The sequence below is a fragment of the Limulus polyphemus genome, unplaced genomic scaffold (assembly GCF_000517525.1).
Source record: "Limulus polyphemus unplaced genomic scaffold, Limulus_polyphemus-2.1.2 Scaffold166, whole genome shotgun sequence".
Lineage (NCBI taxonomy): Eukaryota > Metazoa > Arthropoda > Merostomata > Xiphosura > Limulidae > Limulus > Limulus polyphemus.
The window spans coordinates 804968-818883 of NW_013665776.1; the positions used below are offsets into that span (position 1 = coordinate 804968).

At 30.1% G+C, this 13916-nt stretch overlaps 1 protein-coding gene across 2 annotated transcripts in view; it reads left to right on the forward strand.

The window, feature by feature from the left end:
• The window catches only part of LOC106477510 (brefeldin A-inhibited guanine nucleotide-exchange protein 3-like), a 128862-nt gene that overhangs the window by 31844 nt on the left and 83102 nt on the right, over positions 1–13916 (forward strand). Inside the window, exons 6-11 of one of the 2 annotated variants that reach the window (XM_022381466.1) lie at positions 2–185; positions 1104–1140; positions 1365–1446; positions 4006–4113; positions 10568–10738; positions 13110–13242. In XM_022381466.1, the coding sequence (XP_022237174.1) occupies positions 9–185; positions 1104–1140; positions 1365–1446; positions 4006–4113; positions 10568–10738; positions 13110–13242 (708 nt within the window). In that variant the 5' untranslated portion in view covers positions 2–8. Of the gene's footprint in view, positions 186–1103; positions 1141–1364; positions 1447–4005; positions 4114–10567; positions 10739–13109; positions 13243–13916 lie in introns of both variants that reach the window. The other variant, XM_022381467.1, reaches the window with a different exon arrangement.

A 13916-nucleotide genomic window follows, 5' to 3' on the forward strand; every position in this document is an offset into this window, starting at 1 on the left:
AACTTCAAATGGCTTGTTCATGCAGTTGGAGTCTTACAACTCCCTCCGTTTTGGGAACTGTTGCCATATGTCAAGAGGTGTACAGTACAGGGTCAATAGGAGTTCGTACAGCAGCCTTAGCTACAGCTAGTCAGATTCTACAGTCTTTCACAGAAGTTGTTCAAGAGCCAGAACATTCTGATGAGGTATATATGCAGAATTGTTGGTAAATATTGTAGGCATAAATTTTTTTGTTCAATTTAAAAATTTTAAATAATGGCTTATCTTTCTTGATCACAATTTAAGTAATAATTAATGTTCCATGTTCAGATTGTACTTAGTGTTTTTCTTATCTATTCAAGTTACTAGTTTCATCTACATTTTGTACTCCAGGTTTGTACAAGTTTAGATTTTCTATGGTATTAGTATTTCAATGTTCAAGTTGCAGGAGCTCCAGTTAGTCTCTTGTGTTCAGGCTGTAGGTAGTTATTTGATGTTCAGGCTATAGATGTTTTCTCATTTTCAGGTTTTATGTAATGGTTGTTTGTCCACAGTTTACTTGTAGGCATTTCCTGTGTGTTCATGTTTAAGGTTTTAGGCAGATATTATTAATTCTTGTTCTTCTTATAGACATATGTCAACGTGGTAGGGTTTGGTGTCTTTATTCAGGTTCAGGTATTACATGCTTTACTGATAGTAGTTTTTTTAACTTGCATATTCTTATAACAATTAAAAACTAAAATAAATGTAAAAGTTGTGTGAAAAGGAACTTGTAACCTATACAACTGGAAAAATAAGCTACACTGTTTAGAAAAACCTGACAGTGTACTAAAGTACACCTTTATAATTTTTTATTGAATTCTCAGTAATTCAAGTCAACCATGTTCTTTAAGTAAGAATTATATCAAAATTAACTATTTTCTTTGACTCTAAATACAGAAATGCCTTAAAGCTGACATGTTACTAGACTTAAGCTATATATATTTTAGTTTACTGTTTTACAACTGATTAGATTGATGATTGTAAAGAAAAACATGCAATTTAAATAAGCTTTTAAGTGCTTTAATTATACTTGAAGGGGAAGTCCTTATATTTGTTTTAACATTTCAATTATTTTGTTTCAGAGTGATGAAGATAGAGACACAGATGAGGTTACTGAAAGTAAGACATTAGATCCAAAGTTGCTTTTAATTATTTTGTGATATTGCTAGCTTAAATATAGAGCTTGAACATTTTTAATGTGTCCAAATGTTCATTCACTAAAGTATAAAAAGACCCATTTTTCAAAATAGGAAATTAGTAAACTACCATATAAAGTTACAGTTTACTAAAGTGCTTGATTCTGCAGTGAATCTACTTAATGCAATATTTTATTATCTCATTAGGAAAAAGCCCTGTTGCAGGTGAAGTTGATGAACTTGTACCAGTTTTGAAGTACCTCTGCGATAACTTGAAAGAATGTAGTGGGTATGTATCAAAACCAGAATGAAATATTTTAAGATATTTATGTATTCAATGAAAACGTTTTGAAAACATAATCATAATGTATTATTTTCACATGGTCTTTATTATCCCTAAAGATTGAAACTTTTCATGTACTATATCAGATAAATGGAAAAATCTTTATGTTTAACACATTAGCTGCAGTATTACTCATGGGTTGGTCGTATAGTCGTTATTTCATAAAGCCATATGTCACACTGGTGGGTTATAATGCTTGTTCTCTTTCAGGCTCAACAGAAACCTATGGCCTGTGATGGTGATGTTTGTTTTTGGTGTTCCAAAGTGCTCATTTCCTTCTAGGAAAAGCTACTTATTTTTGAAGAAAAATAATTCTTTCTTTTTTTTTCCATAATACATGGAGATATAAAATTATCTTTGTTCTTGTTCATAAATGAATCTTGCCTATTAACTAAAATTATTTTGATTGTGGAAATATTCTTGGATTGTATTGATTTATTGCTTATATTTCTACTTTCTGAGGCCATATGACTCACTGGCAACCAATCAAAAAAGGGTTAAAACATCAACAGACCAAATAAATATATAATTAGATAAAGAAATAAAAATTTTAGCACTATCACACTGTGAGATATAAATTTGGCTATACACAAATATCTACAGAAAAAAGGCTTGGTAGCTCACATGTTAAGTGGGAAACAGGTTGCTCATGAAGAAACCAACAGTTTAGTAGGATCTTTTATTAAAAACATCCTAAACTTTACAAATGAAAATACCTGTTCATAACTGTAAAACCTTTAGTAAAAGCCGATTTCATCTTGTAGTATATTGTTTTTGTTAAAAGTTTTATAATCATTTGTGCAAAGTTTTAGTAGTTTCAGAAAATCTTTCTTGTTTAGCACTTCATTATACAGAACCTATTTGTTTTAAGCTGAGTACATTTAAACTTTGTCATTGAACCATTGTCTTGCCAAGCTTTGTAAGAAAGAGAAATTCTCACATCATACTAGTTTATTAAGTCACTTTTCTAGAAGAAGATAAAAACTACATAAAACAATGAAATTTGAAATCTAATTCAACTTTGGCAGATAAGGGTGTAAGAACAAGTGTCCAGTCTAGGAACTTGAGTTTGTAACAGAGATCTGAGAATGATGTTTTCACAACAACTTGTGAGGTTCAAACTCCAATGAGTCATTACAATATCATGCCAGTAAGCACAAAATTCATCTTTGAAGTGACAATAGAAAATAACTTGAGAAAACATTTGGACATCAGTATACCTCCAAATGTTTATATTCTTTTATATACACTGTGATATCAGGCAATCTCATCCCAGGTCAACTAAGAACATGAACAGTGCTTGGTTAATTGACTAAGCAGCAGAGAATGAACTCAGATAATGCAGTGTGCTATTCAGTTTGTCCAAATAGCCTTAAGGTAGGGTGTTACATTCTTTGTTTGGATACAATTTAAGAAATTAGAATGTTGAAAAATATGCCAGGACCAGACTTAAATCTGAGACATTGACTCTCATCATTATTTTGGATGGATTCCATCACGTGAGCTAGCAAGACTTCCAGCTTCCATCCTGAACTTATATAAACCTGTCATTAGTAAGGCTATAGAATGCTGTAGATTTTGTAAAAGAATATAATTAAGATTATCTTAAGCTCTTAGCTTTCTTAAGTTGTGTTAAACGTTTTAACTTAAAGCAAAACATTAGACTAAGTTAAAGTTGAGGACAGATTGTGGTGGGTGAAAATGTTTGGCAGATAAAGTAGGTAGATAAATGAGAATAAAGTGAGGTTAAGTTAAATAGAATACTTAGGCAAGTAAAAAGTAAAAAAAAACATATACTGAAGTTATGCTAGAATGTGTAAGAAACATGAGGCTAGTCTGAGGACAGATCAAGATCAGGTCATATTGCTTGATAAAGTGGTTAGAGTTTGTGAAGACTTTGGTTATAACACTTAACAGAATGTTTTAAAGATAGATATTTTATAAGTTCAAAGTAAGCAGTAACTATTTATTAATAATCTATTCTGAATTTAAATTAACAATTGAATACAATTTGAAGTATACTGTAAAGAGGACAGTTTGGCAGTACCAATTAATTAAATGTAATTCATTTATTATAATTCTGAGAAATTACGTTATACAAAGAACGCTATGTTATGTTATATACAGTATAAATTAGAGAACCTGAGATTTATATTTTTAGATTGTATTTAATCACTACTATAAATGGGTAGGTATCTTTGTTGCTGTTAGCATTTTTGGCCAAGGTCAGTCAAAAAGAATCAGAAATGAATTAATAAACAACTTCTTGAATAATCATTATATTAACATAGCTGAGGGTGCATTGTAAATAAACTGATATTGTGGTTGAAATAGGCATTAATGTTTTGAAATATATAAAAAAAAACTATCTTGTAGACATAATTTCATAGTAGGGACATGAATGAGGATAATAAACAATGTGAAAAGAGTATGTTAAAATGTGTTTTAAACATATAATTCTTTGTGACTAATGTATTTCACCAGGTATCTTTATTATTTTTATAGCCAACATGGGAAGCAGGCTTCTCCTTTGCTACTGCAGTGCGTGCTTGCTGTACTGTCCAGTTTAAAGGAAGATGTTCAGAAGAGTTCATTATTCATCAGTTTTATCTGGTAAGTTACCAGAATTTGATGTCATAAATGTAATTGTGGTTCACTGGTAATGTATAATTTTTTGAGCACTTGTTCAGTTTTTGTACTTTATCTGGTAAATTTCCCCAACTTAATATATATAAATGTGTTCATCCCATGAATATAACACAGATGTAGTTCAGTTGGTGAGTAAGCACATAGAAAAGTTGACTTGTCTTGGAGAAAAAATAAACTTACTTTTTAAAAATTTAATTGAAGCAAAAAATATTCGTTTGGTCATTATTTGACAACTTTGGTCAGATTCAACATTTTCATGATATCTCTGATTTGACTGGATTAGTAAGTGTGTGTGTGATAATCTATGTAATATGATTTTTTCTTTAATAATCAATACTTATACTTGTTGAATATTTGCTCTTTTTTAAAGTGTTTTTATGTGATATATCTAAAATGCTTTTGTATATTTTATTATCTTGCTCTTCACAAGAACAAATAGAATTTAAAACGTATATATAGTGCTCAATATATGTAAGTGTATATACATGCACATACATGTATTGAGCACTCTATGTATGTGTATATATACATCGAGCACCAACACGCTTGTTAGAGAGAGCGTTCGACAGAGCCCAGCAAAATTTTGTAGCTGATAATTGACAGTTTTCTTCAACTCATAACTACTAAGGATACTATCCACCACCAAGTTAGGCCTTGCAACCTTCGGCTCATTAATATAAAATCTCTTAGTGACATTATTTGGTAATTGGTCAATGTCCAGTAGGTTTGAATCTTTCTTGTTTGTCTTTCTGACCATTACTTAATCTTTTTTTGAGCTATAGAAAAGCTGAAATTATTTAGTTTTCATTAAAAATTAAATTCTCCAACGTACATTATTTTAACCTCTAAAACTGCTACAAACCATTAGTTTAGTGTCACCTGCTAAACTCCTTCATTAAAGTTTTTCAAAGAACTATTGTGTGTTTTATTGATTTTATACATACCTTAGGGGGAGAATTATTTGTTATTAGTGATTATGCTGATTAATGCACATATTTTGTAGTACCTTTAAAACATGAGTTTCATTAACAAAATGTAACGTTTATTCCATTCATAAAGAGGATCCAAAGAGTTTATTAAAGCTTTTCTAAAGAAACATTTATAGCAGGGTCAATATGTTTTGAGAAATTGTGGCTGCAAATACTCATTTATATAGTCATGCCAGTCTGTTTTCTTCCTGTCTTGAGGCAAAGAAATTCCACCTGTTACTTTGATTTTATGTAATTTATACTCATGAAGGGACATCCAACAAATATTAAAGAACTGGAAAACACTTGTTCACACTAGTTACATTTCTTTTCTTTATCTCCAACTGAACAGTAGATGATATAGTGAACTTGTGCTTTTCCTCCTAATTTTGTGATTAGTCAAACTAAGATTCTTATATAGTTAACTACAATGTGAATAAAAAAACAGCTACTGCTGAAATGGAATGGCTGAAACCTTGCATGTTGCTAGGTGACAATGCTAAAGTACTCACACATGTACATGTATCATGCTTAACTGAGTGCATTACGGTATATAATACACAGAGAAACAACATGGTGTAAAGAAGTTCAATGTACATACCATTGGAAAGAAGTGGCTACTTGTATTCATCTATGAATTTCTTTAATTTCAACAAAGCATTTCACTAAACTAGGTCCAAAATATTGTGAAAATAAATCAATTCTGAAGCAGATCTCATCATCTACTTCATAAAATAAATATAAATAATTATAAATATCCTAATGTGATATTCTCAGTTTAACTGATTTCCACAGAATGTTGGTAGATCTACTTTATAATATGTGGTTCAGCAAGATAAATTATGAAGTTAACTAAACTGACTGACTTTTAAAATAAGAAATAAAGGAACTGTATATGATTTCTAATACGAAATGAACAATCTTTGTTTATAATGAAAAACAAAATACACAGTGTGTACTTGGACACTGAAGGTCACCTTCTACTTGGCCCGACATGTCCAGGTAGCTAGGGCGCTCGACTTGCAATCTGAGGGTCGCTGGTTCGATTCCCCGTCTCACCAAACATGCTCGCCCTTTCAGCCATGGAGGCATTATAATGTAACGATCAATCCCATTATTCGTTGGTAAAAGAGTTGGCAGTGGGTGGTGATGACCAACTGCCTTCCCTCTAGTCTTACACTGCTAAATTAGGGACGGCTAGTGCAAATAGCCCTCGTGTAGCTTTGCGCAAAATTTAAAACAAACAAACAAACACCTTCTACTTAACTTGAGTTAATAGTTGCTCTTTGCTTGAGACATCTTTCTGTCAACCAACTCACTCATATACCATGTAGAACTGTTTGAATCCATTGCTCCTTACTTAACACAAAAAGTTGGATTTACTTATAATGACTAGCACTATACACATGACTGGTCGTTCTCATTCTATGCAGGGGAGACTTTAGCCTCTAGCTATCATCTGCTCTACCAATGAAGAACACTGCTGTCATTGACCATTTAGCACAATGTGCAACATTACAGCAATCAGATGAAGTGGGTATTATTTGCAAAAAAATACAGTTCTTGAACAAGTTTGACATTTAATTAAATACACAGGTGTGTGTCAGAAATAAATTCCCTTTTATGATCACTTGAATTTATTTTAATACATTATACACAGAAAAAGAATATATAGTATGAAAACATCCCTTACATCAGTGCTTTCCAAAGTGGGTGTTGCGACACCTTGGGGTGCCGCATCATGCTCTGAGGGGTGTCACCATGTTTTTGGAAATTGTACAAAATGTTTTGTTAAGTTGTTGTTTTTATTTATAACTGTTATAAAATTCAGTAATAGTTTATACTAATCTCTGTGGTGTCGATTTATTTTTGGTACATATGTAGTGTGTTGCCATAACAAAAAGTTTGGAAAGCACTGCCTTACACCATGATAGAGAAATAACTTGTTAATGTACTTGAATTTATTTTTAACATAACTTAAAAGTAACCAAGTCACACTATTAGGTGAAGTTACCAAACTTTTTTGATAGCAGAAAAATTGTTACAAGAAATTTAACTGGTTGATGTGGATTTAAGAAATGTTAAAAAACAAAAATATTAATAAAATATTATTTTGAATAATAGATTGAAAAAAAAGTATAATCTAAAGCAATAGCAAATATATGATTTATTTATAAATCTATAAACATAAGGAATAAAATACTTAGAATTATATGGAACAACATGAAATAACCAGGAGACAGGTACAATACTGTTAAACTCTTTAAAACAGAAGTGAACGCTGCCAGCATACAGATGAAAATCTATTTATAAATCTATAAACATAAGGAATAAAATACTTAGAATTACATGGAACAACATGAAATAACCAGGAGACAGGTACAATGCTGTTTAACTCTTTAAAACAGGAGTGAACGCTGCCAGCATACAGATGAAAATCTCGTTTTACCGATTGGTTGGTGACAATGTCCAATGACATTTATATCTCTTTGACTGAAAACTAATCCAAACCATGTTATTATCGACCTTTTATAAATAGACCAGATATTGTATAAGGTATGGTGATAATTATTAGGACATCTTGAAAATAATTCCAGCAGAATGCACAAAAAGTTGTGTGTTTAAAAGAATTAAACTAGTTATAAAATCTTAAAATGGGCATGTGAACCTCAGCAAGCAAAGTTGTGACTAAAAGTGTTCTATTTATTTATTCTTAAACTTTTCTAAACACAGTTTATCATAATTATATCCTGATACTATTCTATTTTGTTTTGTCTTATGAAGCTTTTAAGTAAAATATAAAACTAGTTTCATTTCATGCAAAGAAAAAAATAAATTCCACACTGCTATCCACAACAAAAACGTTGCAGGGAGTGGTTAGGGACAGTTAGCGCAGATAGCTCTCGTGTAGCTTTGTGCAAAATTTAAAACAAGCATCAAATGCCACCACAGATCCATTTAGGTCTGTATTTGCTAAAACCAACTATCTTTTACAAACACTTATTATACAAAAATATTTCTGTAGCTTTCAAAGGAAAAACATATAACATAAATCCAGTATCACAACAAAAAGAAACATTGCCAAAACACTATGAAAAATTTGCTGGCTTCTATGTAGCACTCTCGCCACAAACTCAGTTGAATTGCCCAAGTCCTTGACCCCAAATTGACCTTTATAGTTTTCATACTAAAATAACTTCTAATATGTTTTTTTGTCTCTTCACAAAATTTCATGAGCTTTCAGTAAGCATTAAGAATCATTTGGAGACAGATGATGCTTAATCATAGCAGTGGTCAAATAAGTGCTGCATATGTTTAGTTCTTTGAGTTTTAGGGAAACCTGAAAACAACTTGTCAGAAATAGATCTCTATAAGAAACCTCTAATTATATAAACACTAAGATGTATAAATCTGTAATATGTGCCAGAAATCGACCTTTTCTAACATTTATTAGCTTATTGAGACTCAGTTTTTCTTTCATACAGTGTTTACATGCACCAGCCTTTAAAAATCTCTCCATGTTTTTATTTTTAACTATGCTGAACAGAGGGGTATTTCTTTCATGTTCACATTTTTTGTTTTACAGATTGTTAGTTTAAAAGGTTTAAACTTTTCTTGAAAAACTAAGCTCTTTATGCATAATCAGCATTTACAGCTAAACATTGCAGCCATTGTAAAAATAAAAAAAAGCCCCTTAATTGAAAAACAACAACAAAATTGGTTTGCTACATCAGTATGGTTTGTATTGAATGAACTTTTAAATTTCTATACTCTCAAGCCTAAAGGTATGATTAATTATTGTGTTTAATTTCAGTTCCTGCTATTCTTTTTCATGCTAATTTGTCATCACTCTGGTTGAACAACTAAATTATTAATTAGCTAATTTTTTTGGTTGGCAAATTTATTTGGGTGTTTTTTTTTAATTAAGAATTTTGTGGAATCACAAGTTTAGAATTTGGATAACCCAAGCATTTTTTTGAAGGTTTCTCATCTGGAAATGCTTGAGTTATTGAGTTTGTAATTTTTTTCTTTTAAAGGTATTGTGTAAAGTTTGTCATTGGATCCATCCATTTCTTTAAATGCTGATACAAGCTCCTTTGAATGTTGGAGATTTAGTCTTTAATATGACTTAAAGAAATATGAAGTCATCTGAACCATGAAGTTTATTCAATTTAGGTTAACTAATTATATTTGAATGTTACTTAGTAAAAGTAATTTTGAAATATATATAAAGTTCATTAACTGTCTGTTAGCAAGTTTTAGCTGTGATTGTCATATTATCATGGCTGTCAGATGGGAATCAGTTGTGACTTATCTAAAAAAACAATTATGATATCATAAAGATAATCTAAATCCTAGAAATGCCATCACAAAAGAGAAAACGGAAAGTAAAATTCATTACTATTTGCACCATTTTAATGCTTTGGAAGAAGCATAGGTGTTGTAAAACCATACCTTTTGACACTTAACACAAGTCATAGATGATGTTAATTACCATTATTGTTTCTCTAATTAGCAGTTTAAGAGAAAACTTCTAAAGGAAATAGAATGTGTGCATGCAGACCATGTCACTTAGAGCATTGATTCTCTAATGTTTGTATGCAAGCTACTTCTAATAACTGTGCAAAAAAATAAATAAATAAGGGTAATGAATACAAAATATAAGAAAATAAGTTGTCAACACTGCCAGCCTGTGTTATTGGTTTGCTAAAGCTTATTCTTCAGTTGTGGTATGAGGTGCTTGTTTTTCCATTGCATGCTTATAGTTGTAGATTGACTGCATTCAGTGAAATATTTTTTTCTAATTGTGACATTTGCTATATGAAAATAAGTCAATTGATGGATCAGTTCATTATAACAAACAAAATGTAAGGTCAGAGAGGAGAGTGCAAACATAGAGACATCTGACACTGTTAGGTCTACTACAAAGGTGGGCTATTTAGGATGAAAGAGGGTCAACTTAGGGATACTTCAGACAAAAAGGTTGGGAACCACTAAATTAATAGCATTAATATAATCTCATATTGGTGATGTTTAAACCACAAAAAATAAATTTATGTTAAAGAGAACAATTAACCTCAAAATATTTCATATGGCATACAAATAAAATTGGCATTTTTTATGTGTATTTCTATTTTCTTTTTAATTACTAGGTTTTTTGTTTTGTTTATACATGAAGGGCATTAGAAAATAATGATCCAATGGGTGAAAATATTTTTTTCGTTTCTGACGTTAAATTTTTTTAATGCATTTTTTCACACTAGTTTGGTTGGTTGATTATTTGTTTCAAGTGCTCAGCAGGGAATTGAACCACGGAGTTTAGCATTGTAATAGAGAAGTATAAACAATTAAAGATTTACTTAGTATAAACTTTGATGTTGTGTCTAGCTTGTTTGTTCTATAAAACTAGTAATAAAATATGTTGAAACAAATTTCCATATACTTCACAGGCAACAACTGTGTCCTCTTTTGATTGGATTAATAGGATCTCCTCGAACTGATAAGAACATTATTTCATCTCAGAAGGGTACAGTAAGTGATAGCAAGGAGATGGGAAGAGGATCAGGATGTTTGGCTGTAGCACCTACTTGTCACAGTGCTGAAGCTAAAACTATTTACAGGTACTTCTCAAAAGATCTTACACACTGCACGATTTTGTTTTAAATTAAGTTATTTGTATTTGTTTTCTATTTAAAATTTTGCTCTTTGTTTTTTTAGAAAATGTTAACTAAAGGTAGTGCATTTTAAATTTATGAATTAATTAACGTTTTTTTTTTAGAATAAATGTTTTAATTATAGGGGATGTTTTATAGGAAATGAAAAAAAATAACTTGATAGTGCTACCAGCAAACAACATTGTAGACAAAAAAACACTATTGTAGATGACGGGGTATTGAACAAGTAATATGATTAGTACCTTTGTCAGTATTTTATATTAAAATTAATAATGTGTTCCATCAGTAATTGATGGGACTAATAATAATAATAATAAAAAAACAAAAAACTTGCTCACTGATTCTATGAACACAAATAATGGAAGAACTTGGTCTTGCTGTGTGGTAGTTTGTCAGTTTATTTTATTGTTTTACAACTTTTATTCAATGTGTTGTTTTGTAGTAATTTGCTAATTATTGTTTGTAATTATATGTTGAAAGTTCTGTATAATTATTTGATTAACATGGTATGACCCAGCTTAGATTTCTGAAATGTGTAAGTTTCTGGATGTAGAATTTCGTAACAAATGGTAGAGTGTTTAAGAAAGCTTAGCAATGAGGAGAGTGACTGTTTATATGTGTTTTTGGATAACAGATGTTTGATAATCTTTAACAGGCAAGTAAATGTACATTTAATTATTATTTTAATGTAGGATATCATATGGTTAATGTTCAACAAGTTATGATATATTATTTTTTCTCCTTTCTTTATGTTACATAACTTGAACAAATCTAGGGTCAAGAATAGAGTTGTGACTGTAGCATATATTTTTTTAATATCTGACTTGAAGTGAGATTCAGAAAATTCTTGTGTTGCATGTAGAAAGTTATTTGCATTTAAGTGTCAATTAAAACTGAACTATTTTTTGTTTCACAAGGCTCATTTATCAACAACTTTGTAAGTTATTTTGTCGTGATGTCATTAAAACGTGTGTATGCGATGAATCATGCGAAGAATTATGCACTGTGTAGGATACAACATAGCATGACATATAAGCTTGAAAGGAAGAAATAAAAATGTTTGTTACTCTTGTGATTTTATTTACTCTTGAAACAGAACAATTTTGGGACCCTTCAGAAGAATATCTAGTTAATAAATGTCATTAAGTTGAAGTATAGTTACAATTTTTGATTTTTTGCTCATTTTTTGGGCAGAAGTTTACAATAGTCATGTTCATGAAGTTTGGCAGAGCTTTCACCCTTATGTTTAAATATATCTATTATATGTAAAAGTAGATCCTCACCAACAGTTAGTTATTTGGTGCTTTTTTCTGTGTGTATCTGGTATGTAGCAAGTGCTCTTAGCAAATTTAAGCCTATTTCCCACTTATTATGTGCCATACTACTACTATCTATCACAGTGTTTCCAGTTTTCTTTGTATCAAAGTACTAAATAAACTGATCTTTTGAAACTTCAATTATATCTGTAGTTGTTGATGACATTATAACAATAGTTTCTTAAAACATTTTGAACAAAAACATTACATGTTTAAATGAAGTACAATCAACATCCTGATACCAAATGAAATACTAAAACTTAAAACTCAATGTGTACAAGTAAATATAGGTTAAAAAAAATTATAGCTTACTCCCCATTTAACAACCTTTAATTAAAGCTACTGTATAGGCTTATGAGAAAAGTTATGTATAAATGTTTTTACAGTTTAGTCATCTGTTGTCTATATTTCTAATAAAAAGATATGTTGGAAGAGAGAAAATAAGATAATTTTATTTTTTTACTGAAACTTTAAACAGCATCAATGTTTTTCTCTCAGGCTGAAAAGACATATTTTTTATTTTGCTATATTAAGGACTAAAATTAAGAAGTTTATACCATAATTATGGAACTTTGTAATTTATGTTTTGCAGCTGTAATATGATAAGCCATTTTGTAATGAAGACAATATTATTCATAAATAAAGTCTATTATTGTTTAATCCTCCTGGTTTTAACTCTATACACTAACAGTATATTAAGAACTGGATATTATTCTGTTCAGTTTAGGTTAAGAGATCCTTAAAATGCTCTATGAAGATGTTTTTTTTTTCCATTTTTAAACTGATTGGAATAGTGCTTTTTTGTATGACCTAGTGTTAAGTGTGTAATGAGACTTAGTGAAGAATTATAGTGGAAAATTATAAGCTGTTTTATTTAATTAATTCAGTTTATATAATGATGTGCAAAGATATTTATAAAAAATAGTAGTGGGCAATATTCTTTAAAACATACTGTATTTCTATTAAAGTTGTGCATTATTTATCACACAATACAATTACAGTATTGCTAAAGAACTTGTACGACTGGCTGGCTGTGTAAAATCACTTCGACCTGTTTTAGAATCCCTCTTTCATCGAATGTTGTTGTATCCACCATCACAGCATCGTTTGGAAGCACTGAAAGCTGTTCGAGAGGTACTTTCTTATAAACATAACTTAAATATTAAATGATATTTCAGTGCATGAAAACAGTTTGTCTATTAAATATCTAAACATTTGCATAAATGTATACATTAACTCGCTCAACACAGACTTGGTCGATTTGACCGAACATGTGACCTATTTGTACTCGTGTAAAGTCTTTATAGTTTTGATACTACTAACTTTTAATATAGTATGTATATTTCACAAAATTTAGCAGACTTTCACATACAAAAAATAAAATTTTTTTTAGTGAAGTATATTTAATAATCTAAAAAACAAGATTTGTCCATGAATTTATCAATTATTTTTTTTACTAGTCCACGTGCAAAGTGATTTTCATATTAAGCTTAAAAATTTTTTTTTTCACCTCAAAAATCTCAAATTTCATTTGCTTAATCTCTGAAACCTCCTAAATACATTTCAAATGTTTGTTTTCAGTAAAACTTTAAATTTTATCTTTTTATTTTCTATACCCTAACTCTATAAGGTTGGTAAATTTGATCAACCTTGTAACCACACACACAAAAAAATCTAAATTAGCCTTTTTTCCTTTCTAGAATGACTTCAAACGGTAACATCAAACTACACTGAGTAATCACAAGTAAATAGACACCTAATTTTTCGTCATTTAACTGATTTATGCTAACTAATTTGTGTTCACAGAG